The sequence below is a fragment of the Fistularia commersonii genome, chromosome 8 (genome assembly GCF_037954325.1).
Source record: "Fistularia commersonii isolate RoL2024-O1a breed Wild chromosome 8, RoL_Fcom_v1.0, whole genome shotgun sequence".
NCBI classification, from domain to species: domain Eukaryota; kingdom Metazoa; phylum Chordata; class Actinopteri; order Syngnathiformes; family Fistulariidae; genus Fistularia; species Fistularia commersonii.
In genome coordinates, this window is record NC_141291.1 from 7,200,307 (window position 1) to 7,219,603 (window position 19,297).

Here is a 19,297-nt window from a genome sequence, read left to right on the forward strand (position 1 = left end):
GATCAAAATATTTTGGAGGTGCAGATGTTTCGCGGTTAACAACAAGTAGCTGTGGAAGTTCCATTCAACTGCAGGCGGACTACATAGATTTATAGGGAGAACTGATGTTGGCTATTGATCGCTTCTGCAGGCTGTGACATGAAAACATGAGAAAAGGCTGAGAGACGTGGACCAAATGTGTGTGTGTGTGTGTGTTGGCTCCCCATCAGCTTCATTACTGATTTTCAGAATTCATAAGGACTGTTAAAGGAGCAAATCCACAGGGATTAGTCTAAGTGATACGTGATGTTCCTAAAATAGACGCGTCAGACGCACTCGGGGAGCAGCTCTGGCGCATCATGATGGAGTATTTCAGCGCTGCAGAACCGTGTCTGTATGCCCAGGTGTCCTCGGGCGAGACATCGAGCCCCGAGCTGCTCCCGACGGTGTGGTTAGCAGCTCCAGCTCCATCGTGTGAATGGGTGAAAAGCACCATATACTGTAAGCTGAGCCCTTTAAGGTGGTTACAATTGTCAATATTGGAATTTTAAAATTCAAACAGCCTCTAATTTTTTTTATGCCCTTGACGCTCACCATTAGCGCCTCATAAAAGGCACTCTGGGTGAGTCTGAGCAGAAGTTTAGCTCGAAATGCCGAACTTTATTTGAACAAAATCATACACATTAAGCATTTTTTCCATGTGTGCAGGGTTTTACCAAACACCGACGTCCACAATGCTCACACACGCTTCACATGGATCTCCTAAAAATCTAACTCGCCGGGGCGGTGATGCCGACCTGACCCTGATCATCGGTGCACGGTCAGCTTTCTGATATCGAATTTCCCGGTGTTCTTCTACATGCGTTTTCACGTCAGCTCCAGATGGAGACCGTAAAGTACATCTATGATGAATGATGAACCCCCCCATCGTGGAGCTGGTTTATCGGGGATGTAATCGGAGCTGGATGCAGAAACATCACAGCAATTAGAGGTTCGCCGCTTCCCCCTCGAGGTACAACATTCACACGCCGTCTGTTGGATGCGACATGAAACAGCTTGTAGCCGCGGCGACCGTGTTTAAGAACATGGCGTTGGGAGATAGGGATGCCTGACGAGGGGGTTCGACATAAATCCTCACACGACAAAGAAGCGCAGCAGTTTTTTATCCGGCCTCGTGAATCCCAGTGAAAACCGAAAAAGCGACAGCCGATCTAATCCAATCAATGTGGCTGCTGGACACGATTGGCCGATTGATGGGAGGCTCAAAGGGGACGCTGAAGATACCCTTAAGCCATGGGGGAAATTATGTCACTGCCATCAGCGTTAAAATGACCCAGTGACCCCTTAAACGTGTCCTACTGGCTTTCACCACTGGGGTGGAGATCGTTCCTCCGAGGTTTTAAAGAAAAATTCAGAACTTTATCACGCGCGCCTTCCAAAAGACACTCTCCACAAACGGCACTTCCGCCGGTTATTTTCATGCTCAGAACACGTGACGTAACCGCTTTCAAGTTCATCTCCACCCCCAACCTGTTTCCCACCAACCCACACAGCGGTGTCTTCCTTCAGGGGGTCAGGAGGGGAGCTTTCAGAAGATAAGAAGAGGAAGGCACAGGGGAGCGACGGTGAGCCGGGAACAGTCAGAGCGGGATCAGAAAAAAAGAGCGGAGGATAATCACCAAGCAGAAGAAAAAACTGGAGAGGTTTTAGGCTGAGTGTGGAGAAGATCGAGAAACATCTGGGATGGACGCTCTCACCTTGACCCCGTGACCCACGTCATCCAGCACCGTGTAATCGATGGGTTTCCTGATGTACCTAACCGGCCTCTCCATGTTGGCCGGCGCGATGATCTTGTGGGTCCGCGACGTGTTCTTGTTGGTGGTCAGGATTCCGATCTCTCGTCTGGCCACCTTCTCCTTGTGGATGTCCACCGTCTGCAGGGGCAGGGACGACAGAGACGTACAACCATTCACTTTCGCATTCAAATATCTGGACAATTCAGGCTCAGATGAACCTCCTGCACGTTTTTAAACTGTGGGAGGAAACCTGAGAATCCAGAAGAACCCCACGCAGAACATGCAAACTCCACAAAGAAAGGTCTCCCGTGGAAATCAAACCTTCTTGCTGTACTGCGCATAGATCGCTTTAGTCTGGGGTGATTTTCTTGTGATTGCTTGTTTTCTACTGACTGGAAACTCAAAACAAAGACATTTCATTGGAGAGTCGATCAGAGAAAGGATGGAAGGTTTGTTGTTAAACATCATTAATTCATCATCTGATAATTGACAAATAACTCGCGGCAAGCCAACGATATGGACTGCCCGTTCATCCCCGCGTCTTTGAAACCAACGTCCCATAATCAGGAGCCGGGAAGCAGCTGCCTTTTCCTGAGAGGAATGAAAGGCTGCAATGTCTGCTGAAAGGCAGATGAGCAGAATGATGGTCTCTCAAGGTCGAAGGAGGGAGTCGTCGGCCGGCGCAAACAGAGAATTCCTTTCATGCCACAGAAATCTGGAGCTGCACTGACCTCTCGCTCTCGGCCGTAGATCCTGATCTAACCGAGTGTCGAGGGGATTTAGCGAAATTTAGATTATTGGGGGCGTCGAGGCATTGCACAAAGATTTATTTCCAAGTGCATGAGAAAATTGGCAGCTGGATGTCATAGATTAAAAGAGTATTCAACAGACAGAACATCTTAGAGCTTTTTGGACAGCTTCATGTGCAGGGACAAGCCGGAGTGCACGAACTGAGTTACAGATGGGCTCCCCTGCAAGGAGACAATGTCCAAGTACCTCATCGTGATCATCTAAGAACTACAGGAATTGTTAGAAACTTTATAACCTCCATTTTTGGGGACCATTGATGGCGACAGAATACAAAGGGGAAGGAGGAGTGGAACCCGTTAGTGATCCAACAGAGCTATTACTAACTTTACATCTCCTAAGCAACAACAAGTAAAGTTATGGGCATCATATATTGTTGTAAAATGAAATCGGAAGCAAGTTCAACTGGAAATGATTAAAAGCAGCTTGCTGGTTAAAGATTACATCCTGACTTGGGTTATCGGAGAACAATATGCATTGCAACTAAGTTGCTGGCTGCAAAAATGGGGGAAATGAGCAAGCCTCATGGTGAGTTCACCTCCTTCCTTTGCAACGAAGAATACAGGGCCAGCATATCTGCACAAGTGTTGACGGCATAGTTAATTTAAAACTCTTTGGCAAAAGTTGAGCGGGGCTTGCGGTTGCAACAGAGCACTTAGCTAGCCCACATTATCGAAGGCTCATCAAATGGATCTAACAGAAAACATAAACGGTCTACTAAGATGCATTATGATTTGACCTTGCTTATGTAATGTACAATATATATACATATATAGTCCATAAAGTTGGTAATAACACACATAGACATAGAAATATGACATATGTTTGTTTTGTTACACAAAACAATAGAAATGTCCCGAGACATGAATACTCTGATAAAAATAGACTGTGTCACAATATATTGTTGTAAAAAAAAAAATGATGCATTCACAACATGAGGAAACGGGGTAAATTGTGTCTAAAAAGAGGCCGTTGGGGGATTCACAGCCCATAATCTTCTGACCTGTTGCTGACCGATAAATCCATCGGTCGGTTTCAGAATAAGAAACAGTGACGATAGCGTTGTTTTAATTTCTACATTCCGAAATCTCTAACTTTTATAGAAAAGGGGAAGGAGGACCTCGAGAGGAGAAAGTGTGACAAGGATGAAACAGACAGCTTTAAATGTGTGACTCATGTTCTCTATGTTCTCGACGACTGTCACAAAGACGAATATTTTCCTTGAACACTCTCGTGTTTAACTTCCCCGCCGTCTCCACGCTTTTAGGATTCAAGGGCCTCCTCTTGTCACCCATGTTTATTCACCACGTCCATTTTCCAAACCTCTTCCTTCCCTCCAATTTCTTAGTTCCTGCCCCACTCATCTCGACACCGCCCGGTTCTTTCCACGCCCAGCCACAGGAGTCACACACCTACATGAGTAGTCTGAGGATCTAGGTCATACACCGGCCCCGCTGCCAGGGCTATTATCGTCAGCCACACACCCAAGCCAGACGGGGGGATAAAAATACAATCGTGATCATCTGGAACGGTATGATTTCTTCCCATTTTGGGGATGGAAGTGAGTCAGTGTGGCGGTTACCACGATGAGAGGCTCATGTTGTGTTGTCACTAGCAACAACGGCCAAAATAGTTGCGATCTACGAGTCTTTCACTCAGATAGTCTTTTTTTTTCTTCCCTCCTGACATGCAGAGATTTGGTTATTTTAAATGCCTCATTGCCGTCCCCTGGGTTGTCCGAAGGCTCACGTAGGCTCAGGCTACGTACATGAGCGAGTACGCCGCTACCCACATAGCTCCCATGCATGATTTACATCCCCATTGTTAAGCAACACACCTACAAGAGGGCAGTCCAGAGGTCCAAGTTCATCTCTGACGTTCACCTTCAGACCACAAGAGAGCGACAATAGCGATCTGTGCAGCAACCTGGTTCTTCCTGGTTCTGCTCTGGTCCGATCGCTGGTCACTCTTGAGCGCGACGCCCACTGCCTTACGGTGATAGAGCTCCGTTTGCTAGGTTTAGCTCGCCGCACGAGAATGTACAGGATGAAACAGGAAATGATAGCAGACACGGTCAGAAGGCTCTGTCCAATCGGTACAGGCATTTAAGGTTGAGCATCTATGATCCCTTGGACTCCCCAAAGGGCCATATGGGAAAAATAAAATGATGCTGTTTATCTTGTTTTGAAGGATCATTTTCATTGTTCTTGGGACTTGATAAGCTTGTTCCCACATTAGAAATGCCTCTATTGTCACTTACAGTTATACACCGAGCACGTCAGTGAAATTTGAGCACTTCGTTTAACCCCTCATGGATGCACCAGGAGCAGAAGGCAGCTAAGGAGCAGCGCCAGGGGAGCAGGTCAGGGTTAGTGTCTTGCTCAACAACACTTTGGCAGGTTAGGAGAAACTGGGGTTCGAACCAGAAATGTTCATTTCCAAGGACAGTAAACCTAACTTTCAATGTTTTTGTTTTGAAAAAGCAACGCATTTCAAAAGCTTTTCATTTTTTATTTTTTTTTTTATTTTAAGGATATTCTAAAACCAAACATGTACTAATCGCTCACGAAGGAGTACATGCAGCGTCTGGTATTTGTTTGCTTGGAGTCAATCCGAGCTGATATTCGACCAGATGTGGGTCTTAACATACTGTTTGATAAATATGCTTTTGGACAGTGTGTGTGATGGGGGCTGATGAGCATCCATACAGGTGTTGGGAGAACATGCAAACACCTCACGGAAAACTCCCGAAGGGCCTCCTGCATGAATATTCTAGGAGAAAGCAATCACAGATTGGTTTTAGATCATTAGCAGTCATAAACAACGCAAAGAACCGCCAGATGTGTCGCTCAAACGCTGCAAACTTGTTATCACATAATATTTCATGACTTTGAAGGGTAGGTCGGGGGGAAAGACGTCACGGATGACCAAGATCTGTCCACGCAGCATCAGGAGGCAGACATAAATATATTTGTAAAGTGACAGGGATAATCATGAAGCCGCAAATGGAATTTTCAAAGCATTGTGCAAAGCTAACAAACCAGCCACACACACACAGACACAAGCACACTCTATTTGGAAAAGCGAAGTGAAGGCAGACAGAACGCGTCCTAAGACTTTGATATGGAATTACGACAGCCGGTTTCACTTCAGCACATGAGGGAGAGGAAAAAAGAAACAGTAAAACAGCCCGTTCAGCGCTTTGGCAGACTCTCCGTGGGACAATATTCTCAATAAAATGCCTGCTATGCACAAATGCATGGACAAACAAAGAAAAAAAAGACTGCTGCTTGGCATGCACAGTAGACGTTGTAGGGCTGAGCTGCAGGCTTACGCACCACATGGGAGAACAGCCTACTACTGTACAAACACCCTGCATGGGCGATCTGCGTACATGTGAGGCCCGGCCAGACACGACAAACCCGCCAATGTTTAATGACAGAGTCAGACTCCGGATGATTATAAGACTTTAAAATACGTTTTAGCGAACTGGCGGAGCTTTTTTTTCTTTCCCTGCTTCTTTTAGATACCACACGCACTCCAGCGCCGAGAAGCACTTACTGAACCGATTGCTTCGCCGGCGAGGGGTATCATAAACCAGGACTACAAGGGAGGAGCATGGAGATAAGACCGCCATGTCTTCACGACCGACCACGAATTAGCCAACCTATGTTCCGTCGGGATAACAAAAGGGATAAAAAGTGTGAATGGGACGTCTCTCCGGGCTCTTTAGAACCTCAATGGCGAGTTTACAGGGGGGGAAAAACGGGTTGAATGAACACAATGAAGACCTGAAAATGACTGCAGATATCAAAATCAATGTAGCAAGCAGGAGAAATCTGCAGTCCCCAAACAGGAAGCCAATGTACATTCTGTGTAACTGGCTACTCTACTTCTCAAATAATACACTTTGCTATGCAGAATGACATTTTTGTCATATCTAGGAAGTGGGCCTATAAGTATGTTTTGTATGTAAGTATGTATGTATCTATAGAATACAATCTGGGCAAAGCCAGTAAAATGTGAACGGCAATACAACTGACACTGAAAAGAAAAGCACAGGTTTATTCACGTAATCTAAAAGCACCAAATGAGGGGAAGTGGTAATGTTTGCACGATGTTAAAGGGTCCACTTGAACTGGTTTGAACTGCACCGGTGTTCATACAAACGGGACCACGGGGAAACAAAAGCACGAGGAACCACATCACTGGAGCATGGGCTTGTGTTTCCAGCTTCAACGTGAAATGCTCTGCAGTTTGACTCTTACGCCATTACATAAGCACTCCCTGAGAGTGGATTCAAACAATTTGTGTTACTCTGTTTCCTCTGACAGCTATTTTGTGAATAAGTGCTGTTAGTACTGAAGGGTGCTCATAACTACGCCGCGCTCCCTTTCTCTCGGCTACATTTCCTGACACCAGCTCCCCGGGGAGCCGTGCTGTACACGCTCCTCTTTTGGAGCTTTAAATAAAAAAAGGGCTTGTCAAACGCCCGAAAGACACCGCGGATAACGTTGGAGTGGAGTCGAAGTCTTTCTTCTCGTAGGCCGCGCAATCCCTGTGCGATGAGATTCTTCCCTTTGCTTCCGTTGTACGCTTTTGGGGAAAGATTCAGATTCTAGGACACGAAGTAACTAGTTTAGTTTTCGGCGACTTATGCTAATTAGCATTTTTTGTCCATTGTTATTCAACAAGGTAGTGACTTGAAGACTTGTAGGAACCGCCGTAGACACACGGTCTGGTATGGGATTGGAGAACGCTCGACCATCTTTCTCTGTCTGCCTTTGCCCAAGTCAAACACCTCCCGTTGATTGTGAGAGTTCACGAAGGGCCGCATTGCAGTTTTCGAATTTTTTTGTCCACTCTCGGCACCAGAACTTTTGTTATCATCTGCTTGGTATGCTTCATATAGCATGTCAAAGCGGCGCAGTCAAACACTCCAGACTCCGCTCTCTGAGCCCGAACGGCTGTCGAGGCAAAGTAAATTCCTCCTCGACTGTACACTCATTCTCCCAGGAGTGACGACTGCCAGCACATCTGAAGACCATCATCTCCGGGGCCAAGCTGTTGTCCAAAGGCTGCTCATTCGGGCTTTTTTGGTGTTTCTCTGAGCTTTTAGTAAGACTTAGAGCATGTCAGCACTTCCATCTGCGGTTAAGAGCCAAACGAGGGGTCGATCGCGCGGCGCAGAGCGCCCATCTTGGACGGTTCGTGTCCAACATACGTCAAAAACTGCATTCTTTTGGTATGTTTAAGAACACTTGTGGTGTGATGTAGCTAGAGGAGGAGGTTGAGCACTGGATTAAGAAAATCCTTTGAGTGTTTGCCTTTCCTATTTCCAGTAAAAAAATATATACATATATATATATCAAAAAGTGAGAGCAGCACGATGAGGCCCACATCACTGTTTCAACCCTAGTTAAAAGCCGATACCGGCTAGGAGTCGAGGTACGGTTCAGGATGCTTTTGTAGAACTTGATATTGGTCTCAAGACCCTTCTTCTGGGGTTCCTACCTTGTCTTGGAATCCACTGTATATTAAGGAGGTTTTGTCTCATTCTCAGAATTTTTAAATCAAGCGGATTTAGTGATATACATAATCAGCGTCAAAAAGTGGCTATGGCCTATTTGTTTTTCGTACATTTTCTTTTCCCCTATGGCTGATACCCCTTCCCGCCTCCCCGAAGAGAAGGGGAGCAGAAGAGGACCCCCATTTGCAAAAAGTTGCATACAAATTAATGATGTGTTATTTAACAGTGACAGAGACCACCAGGGGAGGCTGGAGAGGGGCCTCATATTCCGGGATCCGCAGGAAACATATATCCAAAAGGGCCTGTAACTCTTCATTTCCTGCGTGGAAGCGTGCAACGGCTCTCCAACAAGAGGTTAAAAGGCTAGCGCTGCACGCACACACACACACTCCGAATCCCACTGGCATGCAACTACAACTGCATATCCGGTAACAGAACGTGGAGGGAGAGCGGTGGCCTGCGTGCCAGGCTGAGATCACAAATTCGAGCCGAGCCACAGCGTCCGGCCCACTCACCATCAGATGACGCTGTTAAACTGTTGTGACAGCATCCCGGGGAATCTCACGGTCGTCAGGGCCGGAGGAGTGTGTGCGCTCTCTGAATCCAGCCCTACCTTCGGCTGCTTCGTCACTATGCCGGACACTGATAGCCGGGTTCGACGAGGCCGGTGGACTTTTAAAAAATAAGGTGATTTAGCCCGTAAATGACGTGATCCCTGGCTTGTCAGGGATTCAACACCTGGAGACTCAAGGTCTTCTTACTAGTTTTCTGTGTTGCCTTCACAGCTTTGATTATGGTGAGGCCAAGCAGGGATGAAAGCACCGCGTTTCTGTGTGTATTTTCTTGTTTTTTTTTAGAGTTTTCATATGGACTGATGAGGCAGTGTCGAATCCATCATCCCGCTGGTGAGTTTCACTTCCTACAAATAGAGGAAGGGCCTCTGCTTTTACAACAAGGTGCCAAATGCTACAAAAACACACACGCTAAAATAGACATCCTGGTTCAAACTCTTGGCTGGGCCAGCGTTTGCAGTTCATGTTCCCTTTTAGGTACCTTGAAAATGAAAAGTGTCATCTGTCGAGGCTCGGGTTAAGGAACGGCTGCTGCCACAGGCAACTTTCTTGCCGAAATTTCCAGTTTGAGCGTTCCAGCGTTCCTTCGTTTTCTTTAAAAACACATTCATGCTGTTCCGGTCAAACTTTGGGCAATAGCGCTGTAAAGTGGGTTCGGATCTGTGTCAGGTGAAAATGCCAGGACACGGAAGCTGCACCGTGAGCATGCACTATGCGCACACAAGCCTCTAAGACACACACACACACACACACACACACACACACACAGACACACACACACACACTTCCCTTCTCTTTTCTCTCCATTCGGGGTATCACACAGAGGTTCAATGTAAGAAGTTTTCTTCCGCCAGGCAGACAAAGCGCTCCCTGTTCGCAGCCTCTTAACAGCCACTTCACACACAGCACAAGGTGGAAACCCTGCGAGCTCCTCTGTTCTCCCATCAGCCCTTGGGACGGAGATTCGGGGTGGAAGTTTGAAACGACGGTGGGGAGCGTCAATTATTCGAGCGGCTTTGAGCTGCAAAGTTGGGGAGAAATTTGGCTTGGATGGTGGATGGCGTTATTTCGCTTATTCATCTGCAGAAATGTGAAACTCCACATGACGGACATGATTTATTTCTTCAGAGTTTAAAATAAATATAAAAAATGAATTTGCAACGCTTGCTATTTCTAAAGATGCGACTGGTCAGCTTTGGCCAGCAGCCCTAACTTGGTCATTGTTTTTAATTTTATTTATTTATTCATCCATTTCCCTGCATATGCATTCATTTATTCAGCTTTTAAGATGTAAATTTAATCAAGCAATTCATGCACTAAGCACTTTATAAAGCGACGGTTAAAACAGTGTTTTGCTGAACTTCCACCGACAGGGACGGGTTCCTGTTGAAACCTGATAAATATTCAGCTGCAGCTGTTTCCACCTGCGCGACGTCCAGGGTCGGGCCCTTCAGCGGGTCTGAATCTGCTGTCACTGTGGGTGGGAGGAAGGAAACTAGCCGTATCACACACACTCATACACACACACATCGATTGAAATGTTAATCACATTCATGCGGTTTTATCCAGTCCTTTTCCGTACGGGAGCGGGAGTTCGCATGTTTCCTCACCGACAACCGAAACTGCTAAATCATTCATAATTTTTCTTGCTTGTGGGACTTTTTTTTCCACGTTTGTTGTTAAAAAAAAAAAAAAAAGATGGAGCCCCTGCGTGGGGCTCACTGACCGCCTCAGTCTACAAGAGAGGGTTTAAATATAGCAAAGGAAGTATGGAGTTTCCCATGAACCGAGGAGGAGGCAGCGACGAGTGCTCGCAATAGAGACACGAATCAAACAATGCGGGCTGAGCCCGGGGTTTACCGTACGGCCGAGGCTTTCCTCCAGGATCTTAAGCACCGTGCCTAACTCTGTTTTATATGCTTTTCCAGGGCCAGGGGGGTTGTCATAGAGACGTGGCATCGGCAGAATGCTATTTGTGAAGATGTCGACTCAAAACCCCCTGAAAGATGGTAAAAATGCTTTTTTTTTTTAATTTTAAATCTCTCGTCGTCTACTTCCTCCCGTTTCTACCAGCCCTGATAGTCCTCTCCCTCCATTAGCCTGAAAACCTGACCTTCAGTACATCCCAGTAGAATTCCTGCCGCTCTTTACACAGCTTTGTCGGAGTGAAAACACAGATAACGGCCACGGGAACGCCAGGAACGCCTTCCATTCTGCAACATTTCAAGTGAAAAGGGAGTCCAAATCCAAGAAACAAACTACTTTTTGATTTTTCCAGCACTTTGTTTTAATGCTGGAGTTCAATCATAAGCGCCTCACAGGTTTGGTGAATTCCTCCCATTTCTAATCTGCCCACATGGGCCGCGGCTCTTTGTTTGATTTGTCTGAGCTCTTAATGCCTTCATTAGATTAGCGGCTGGATTTACCTGCCTGTGGCCGAGAGAGGCCTTTAGCTTTGGAGGAGACGCAGTGGTGCGTCTGAAATGCTGTGCTTTAAAAAAACAAAAGTAATGTACGCATATATTTATGCACACATACAAACAGTATACGCATATGAAATCAAATTGCTTTATGAATGATCACACAGAGACATGCAACCATTCCCTCTCTCCTTCTTTTGTTGAGATGATTTTTGTTCCCCAGTGGACCTCTTGCATGTGTTTGGACAGAGGGAGGAACCCGGAGAACCTGGAGGAACTCCACAGAGACACGGCAAGAACATGGAAACTCCACACAGAAGGGCCTCCTGTGGGAATCCAACCAGGTAGTTTTTTGCTGTGATGCAGAAGCACTAACAAGTGCGCACGCCAAAATATTCGAAGAAACTACCATACGGCCAAATGTTTCACGCCACTGAAATCTGGATGTACCAGATTAACGTGGCAGATATTAGATTTGAAATATCATACAGGTACCAGTTCTTCATGCTTCCAAATACAACATTGATGCTCATTGTAATCAGGTTTCCTAGCATACTGGGAATGTGCTAAATGCTAAGATACTAATGAGGAAGTATTTACCATTATTATTATTGATAATATTAACATGAATGGATGCTATGAGTCTAAAAGCGTGACTGTCGCTCCATCTTGTAAAACTGCAAATCTCAAAGTTTAAATCTCAGTCATTAGACACACACACATGCACACACACTGGAGGGTGCGGCCCTGCTGGTATTGCTGTGTTTACTTAATGCGGGTTATTGTCGTGTTGTGTTAGCGTGTCCGAAGACACTGTAAAACAAACCAGCAGTCATCCCGTCAAACACGGCCTGTCAGACGCACTCGGCGGAGGCCAATGAAGCAACAAGAGGAACCGTGAAGGCCTCGCACTGTGGCTGAAAATAACGGCGTCTGTGTGAAAGCGAGAGGAGAAGTGGGCCATGTGGGAGGATGTGGGGGGGGGGAGTTGGGGGAGCGGACCGTCCCTCACAGCTGTACGGTCTGCGGTCGCAGTGTGTTGATGCGGTCCTGACCTGAGAGATGTGGTTGATCGACGACTCCATGCGCCGCAGCTGCGAAGCCTGGATATCCAGCAGCTGCAGCACGTTGTTGGCTAAGGCATTTATCTGGTAGGCCACGCTGGCCAGGGACTGGGTGGTGTAGGCTTTGGTCTCCTCCAGAGCTTTCCTCTTGTCCTGGGCCTGGGCAAAGAGGAAGGATAGAGCAGAATTAGAAGACGATAACTTTTAATATAGCATAAGATTTGTGTCCATCCTGCAGCCTCATAAGCAAGACAAGTTGGTGGTGGATTCAGGTCGATACAACAACCAACACACACACACACCCTCTACATAACAGCATAACACTCTCTGGAAGGCTTTGAGATAATGGAAGACATCCTGCAGTAATACAAGCTCTGAACACACAGCATGACAAGTACTCGTAGTTTGAAAGTACGTATAAAGCAGGTCGCCGTGAGCGACTTGGCAACTGGCTACTTGCGAAAAGAAGCTAGCCATTGGTGTGGACACGTGCTTCAGAATCAACATATCAGTGCAAAAACAATTAAACTGTGCGTGGGTCTACATAAAAAGTCAACCATTGTGATGATGTCAGAAAACATAGTTTACACTCTGGCCCCATCTGGAGATCCAGACTGCAGAATTAGATGATCCACCACGATGGCCTGCAACGGCAGGGAAACAAGGAGCAACCCCACTGTTCTACTACCTTTTAGTGAGTCATTTCTTCTCATTGTGAGAGAATTCCTGATAAAAACTAAGTATGAAATTGCTAATATTTAGTGGGACTCCATGCAATCATGCGTTCATGTAGTCGGGGGTTGCGTGGGGTGGCAGATGTCCAGCTAACACTCTGAATGTTTTTGAGTCACTTTAAAAGTAAAGGACGAGTGGGTCGCATGGTTGGATGCGAGGCCGGTCGGTGAGTCGAAATGAAAACAGCTACGTAACTGCCTGTCTCATTACTGAATCCCGGCGGTGGCGGAGGCGGAGGCGGCGCAGAACTAATCCAGAAGCAATCCGTACAGCTGGAAAGCTCCCGACCTAGAGAGCGGCAGTGATTGGTGGCCAGGCTGGCCTAGGAGGTGACGAGTGCTCCACTGTAGTTTCTTTTAGCGGGAATCAGAGTAGCAGATGTGTTGAGCGATAACAAGCCTCGGGCAAGAGGAGAGATTCCTCCAGAGGGCTCAGAGCAATAGGCCATCTGTTGAAAGCGCAGTCATTCATGTGCACGCGCACACACACACACACACACACACACACACACACACACACACACACACACACACACACACACGCGCGGCTCGTACTGATGCCGCAAAGTGCAACATGCCCCGATGCAGGAGCAGCCTTGCAAAAACACACGGAAAGCGCTCTTTAAATCACTCTTATAATTACAAAACACGACAGTTTTGGCCGAGCAAGGACAGAAGATTTCAGAGAGATTACATATAACATATGCTGCGTGTGCACGATAGCTGGCCTCGATGCCGCAATGACAGCCAGGCATTGTTTATCCCGTCCGGACTGTGGCGTTCAAATTTAATTTCAACTGTGGTTAATTCAAAGAGGCGCGACACGATGCTGTGTAGTTGCTATCCGTAAATGTGGTCCTCCATGAAATGCATGTAATGGGCCGTTAGGTGCCATTTATTGGCAGCCGGTGAGGTCATTGCAAATATCAAATCAATATACGCCGTGTTTCTCAGAGGAATGGAGAAGCTGAGGTGTGCGGGCTATAATTTAGATCGTCGTTGTCAAACTCTGGGCGGTAGATGTGTGTTCACTTCCTGTAGGGATCCAAGTCGTCTCAGCACACTTGAATTCCCTTCAAATAGGATATTGATCGGGTCTTCGCTGATTCCAGGGGAATCACAAAACTCAGCGATTCACAAAAAAAAAGACAAAAATGGGAATCAGGACATCAGCTATCAGGTACTTCCAACTATCTGTTTATGCAGTCATACTTCTTGTAAAGACAAACATCAGAGCATAAAAATGAATAGAAATAGAAATCCTACCACCGCTGCACCTCCAAGAACAGATTAGAAGAATTTGACCTTTGACCAAAGTCACGACGTTGACAATTTTTTTTTTTATTTACCATATTGTTCGTGTCCATTGCCTTTGCAGATAGTAGCAACAAAGACTTCTGGCTAAGAAACGCCACTCGGCCTTGAAATACTGCTCTCAGGTAGTTAAAGCCATATGTACTTCTAGCTGAGAACGTATACTCCCAGGTGATACGAATACTACTTCACCCTCGCCCACGCTTCTAGAGCATGTGATGTTTGCATCGCTGTTGGTGTGATAGCGATGATGAGCTCCACACCACACGTCTGATCCATTTCATCCCTGTAATTGTGACATCCCATTCATTTTCGGCAGCCAATCACTCCATTCCAGTGTTGCAGAACAGCCAGCTTTGATTTTACATCATCACCCGGTAACAAAGGTGATTTTGTGTTTTTTACCGTCGAGACAATCCAACGGAAATCTGTGAAATCAGCTTAAATTTGAGTTTCCTCTCATGCAAACTAACTTCCTGTCCTCTTCCCCTCCATCCATAAACCTCCTCTCTGGTCTTCCTCTAGACCTCCTGTCTGGCAGCTCCAACCTGAGCACCCTTCTACCCAGATCTCCACCATCCCTCCTCTGTCCATGTCCAAACCATATCAGTCTGACTTTATCCCCAGAACAACTATGACGTGCTGCCCCTCTGATGGACTCCATCCTCTTCACTCCCGAGGAGAAACCTCCACATCTTCATCTCCGTGTATTAGAGAACATTGACAATCAAACAAAGAAGTGCTTGGAATGGTTTGTCCAAAAAAGATATAGCAGGCCATTCATTCATGTATAAGGACACACCAAATTAAATATTTCACCTCACATTAATCCCGCCATTGTAATTCTCCCTCGAAATCAGGGGCTAAAGTCTGCACATTAGCAAGATTTGCACTGCGTTGCCGTCTCTCATGATGAACTGATGGAAAGCCACCGGAGCTGATACGAGGTCAGCGGTGGGCGTCGGTGGAGGACAGATGTGACGGCTGATTGCTTTACCGCAGGGCTTCTTAGAGCCACCCGCTCTACTTACAGACCACAGATAGTTACCTCATCCTTTCATCAAAAGCTGGTCATCCGAAAATTCTACATAAGCTAACAATACACAGGGACGGATTGAATAGATATTAAAAAAGAAAAAGAAAAAAAACGGCGCTGACACATTTGGGGGAAAAAAAACGAAGTGGTGATTGTTCAGTGCATAAAAGATAAACACAGCGCTGGGGTTTACTTTGCCATGGCAGGAGATATGGGGGGGGGGGATGAGGTGATCTCCAGGAGAGCTTCAGCACTCCCCGGGCACTTTATCTCATATTTCTGAGCTGAGTAATGACGAAGTGAAAGAGACAAGAGAATATCCAGGTAGGGGTAGACAGTCTGTCAGCACCTCAGCAGGATTTATAAAAAGGCGAGTACAAAAGGAATGCGCACTGCGAGTGCTCACGATAAAACCTGTGGCTGGGAGCTGAAAATCAAATAATGCAGCAGGAACGCAGAGCCATTGAGGCCACATTTGAAAATAACTGCAGGTAGGCAGACATCCCATGTGAGCGGGAACAAAAAAAAAAAGGGGGAGCGGCAGATGCAGGTATGCTGGGAAAAACAAACGAAAAAAAAAAAGACTTCCATCACACGCTGTCGCCGATCCTGTCCAACAACAACCGCTGCCAAAGTTTGGTACATCTCAAATAATTCAACGGTATGCCGTGTACGCAAGGGCACGGTCATACATCAGTACCGCACAGCTAGAAATCAAGAAATCAGACGTCAAATAGCACTTGACTTGTCACCCCAGTTGTTCAGAGATTTGAGTGATGACTCAAACTAGCCGTCCAACATGGGGCATCGAACCAAACATTTAGAAGTATTCACAGATTCCATCTTGATTCAACAAGGTCACACGTAGCACAGCTCTAAGAAGTGTCCAGCTTGAATTCCATTCCAGGAAGTAGCCTCTTCCAGGGGAACCTTTTAGTGTTGCATTCCCACTGGCAGTGAGGGACCACGGTAGGGATCGGTGCCACACAAGCATCTGCGATGTGCCCTTTAAGCTCCACATTCAAAAACAAACCACCAAAGAAGAATAAGAATAAGAGGAAGACGCCACGGACGTCATGCGGGTGGAAGCAGATACAGCGTTCATGTTTGTTTTTATCTTCTCCCTGCACCGCTTCGACATGTGCGAACTCTGGACTTATGGAAGAAGTATCTAGTAATGGGTGTGGCTTTTGAGTTCCACCAAGCAGCAATGTCATACAAGTTCTTACAGAACTTTAAAAAGACCCTGTCTCGGAGGCTGAGCTAATATGGTTGTAGGAACCTTGGAACCTACAACCTTGGAACCAAGGTTGTAGGAACCTTGGTCCATGTTCCCTGGTTCCTCTGGTTCCTCTCATTCCTGAAAAGGTTCTAGGAACTGCAAAAACAATTCGTACAGTGAGAAAGCTGCGTTTGACAGTTTTCCCAAGGATACTATCACTCCACGTCCCCTAAAATAGTACACAAATAACTATTCTAAAAATATAAAAATGTCTTGTTCGACTGTGACACTGCATTTACTCTAAACCAAAATGCTTCTGACCAAATATTTATGAGTCTTGAAAAAACAACATGGATACTTGTTCATTGAGTGCATCTGCAGTAAACTCTTGTTATAACTTCCTCATTGTGGGGCCAACTGACTGCTTTGGGACGGTAGGAAGGAAGGCCCGTGATTTCCTCCCTGAGGACTGAAATTCTTCAGGGGTCAGAGTAGCTGCCCCTCCACCCAGAAGTTTAAGCCGTAGTACTGGACCGAACATGTACTCCTCCTGACTTCATCTGCGGCGTTCTATGACAGGACTGACTGTGGGGCGTCCGACATTCAGACATGTATCAACATTTGCAGCTCGAAACAACATAGCGCGGTGTTTCCATTGTGCAACACCTCCCTGGAGTAACACGCCACAGCTGACGAGCAGACTGGCTTTTTATGCGCCCCCACTTACCCTCGGAGGGAATGCCCTGGGAACAAAACAAGAAATAAGGACAATCTCAGGAATGTTTGGAATTTTCTCCACATTGTGCATCTTAAAACCTTGGAGGGCTGTTGAGGAGCTCGGGCTTGGACTCGGAGCGTCGGGGGGGGGGCTGCATGTAGGGGCTTTTCATGGAGGAACAAAAAAAAAAAAACAAACAACCCAACGGCAATGGGACGGGGATTTATTTTTCTGTTCAGGAAATCTGAGACGGATAGCGGCTGAGAATCTCCTCCGAGATACGGTGAGACGGGCTAAACCAGAAGAAAGTGTAATGCACCCCAGGAGGACGTTAACGCTGTATGATGCATCATCTACTGATTGCAGGGCAGGAGGGGGAAGTGAGACGGGACCGGGCTTGAAGCCGGCGCTCGACACGCCGCGGTATCGACGTGGCTGTCTGCATCCTGCAGCTCATTAAGAGGAAGGTGCAGCTGATGAATACGCGATAACACCAAAGACACCACTTAGGCTCCGCTAGCAGAGCCGTTGCCCGGCTAAGACCGTCTCTCTGCTCCGGCTTTGGATCGCGGGACGGTACGAACAGATTTGGAAGTCAAAGCCAATCATCATCCTGTCTATTGGGGCTGTCAACCAAGAAATTAAAGAAACTAGCCATGGAGACAAAATCACTTATCTACAAACTGTAGTCTTCATCTCACCCTTATGGTTCTTGATAACGGTTTGGTCGTGGCCCCGAGGAGTTGGCCGATATTCCAGCCGGTGTTATTTTACACATCTGTGGCCACGAAACCCATTGCTCTGGTTTCGACATGCCAAACGTGTTTTCACTTAGCGTGTCATTACGGCATAGCTCATCCACCAGAAAACACCGGGAGGAAAACCCTTTCCTCCGACAGTGAAACGTCTACATCAGCACTTGTTTGCAATTACCTCAACTTCTTAATAACTCACTACATTCTGAGGAAAGGGGAGACAGAAAACAGGAGGCAAATGACCAGGTTTCAAGTCGGGCCTCCTTTCCACTTGAAAAATGTAAAGAAGAAGGCCTATAATAGAGCTCGGATGACTTTATGGGAAGGGAAGGTCCTTAAAAATGCCGGATAGCCTCTTGAGGTTGCTCAACCATTTCGTTGACCATTTCGTTGTATCGATCTCCTGTGATCGTCAACCTCTTCCTCTTTGGGAGTAGGATATGTATTTTCACGACACTGAGAAGCGACTCAATCAACCATCTGACACTTGCTGAAGGGAGTCAAGCTGAGTGTTTCCTGCGGTTCCAATCGTGGCTCTTTGAAAACTCTCGAGTTAGACGGGCGAATCTATCATCCGTGCTCCTCTGCTAGTGCAGATGGAGGCTGCTTGAAAGTCCTCAAGGTCAGGTAGACCTTAAGGAAGTGCCAGAGCGCAATTAAGCATCCCTTCAGTGTGTCAGCAAAGAATCACAAAGGGCAGCTCTGCACATGGAGGAACTCATTAACCTTTCTGGGCAACTTTAGAGGAAAGTCACTGCTGTGTACCTGAAGCGACACACTTCTGCTCATACGAACACAAGCCAGACAATCCCCAAAGGTGCTCCCCTGCCTGGTGCCGTGGGTCTACCACCACAGCTGGGGTACCTTCTACTCCATGACTGTGAGGAGACGACTGGTGGAGATTGTGATACAAAAAAAAAAGCAATGATGTGTGCCAGCAGCCCGGAGCGGTGTGGGGTCGGAGGCACACGTGGTAGAAAAAGGATGAATGGGCCTGGCTGGTAGGCTGCTAGGCCTCCCCAGGCTGGGAGAAAAAAACAGGCCAAGGCACACACACACACACACACACACACACACACACACACACACACACAGAGTCAGGCAAGGACAGAAAATGAGGTCTCAGGCTAACCCTGAGAGACAGAATGTTTTTTTTTCTTATTTTCAACATTAAGGTTTTTGCCATCCCTTCTACCCCACCAATCATTTGAGTAATGAAGAAATAGCTCCTCCACGCTGACCGTATCCCAGGAGGCCAGAGCAGGTATCCCATGGTGAAACGGGAGGAGGGCGTCCCAGATGGTCCCTCCGCACTTTATGACACGATGGGCTGCAATTCACAACTCCACA

The 19,297-nt window shown here is 46.8% G+C and overlaps 1 protein-coding gene across 15 annotated transcripts in view; it reads right to left on the minus strand.

Moving 5' to 3' along the window:
- The window catches only part of abi1a (abl-interactor 1a), a 39,697-nt gene that overhangs the window by 14,897 nt on the left and 5,503 nt on the right, over window positions 1–19,297 (minus strand). For all 15 annotated transcript variants that reach the window (XM_086150861.1, XM_086150864.1, XM_086150854.1 and 12 more), the window contains exons 2-3: window positions 12,160–12,327; window positions 1,737–1,913 (exon numbers count right to left, since the gene is read on the minus strand). In XM_086150861.1, the coding sequence (XP_086006987.1) occupies window positions 1,737–1,913; window positions 12,160–12,327 (345 nt within the window). The remainder of the gene's footprint in view (window positions 1–1,736; window positions 1,914–12,159; window positions 12,328–19,297) is intronic.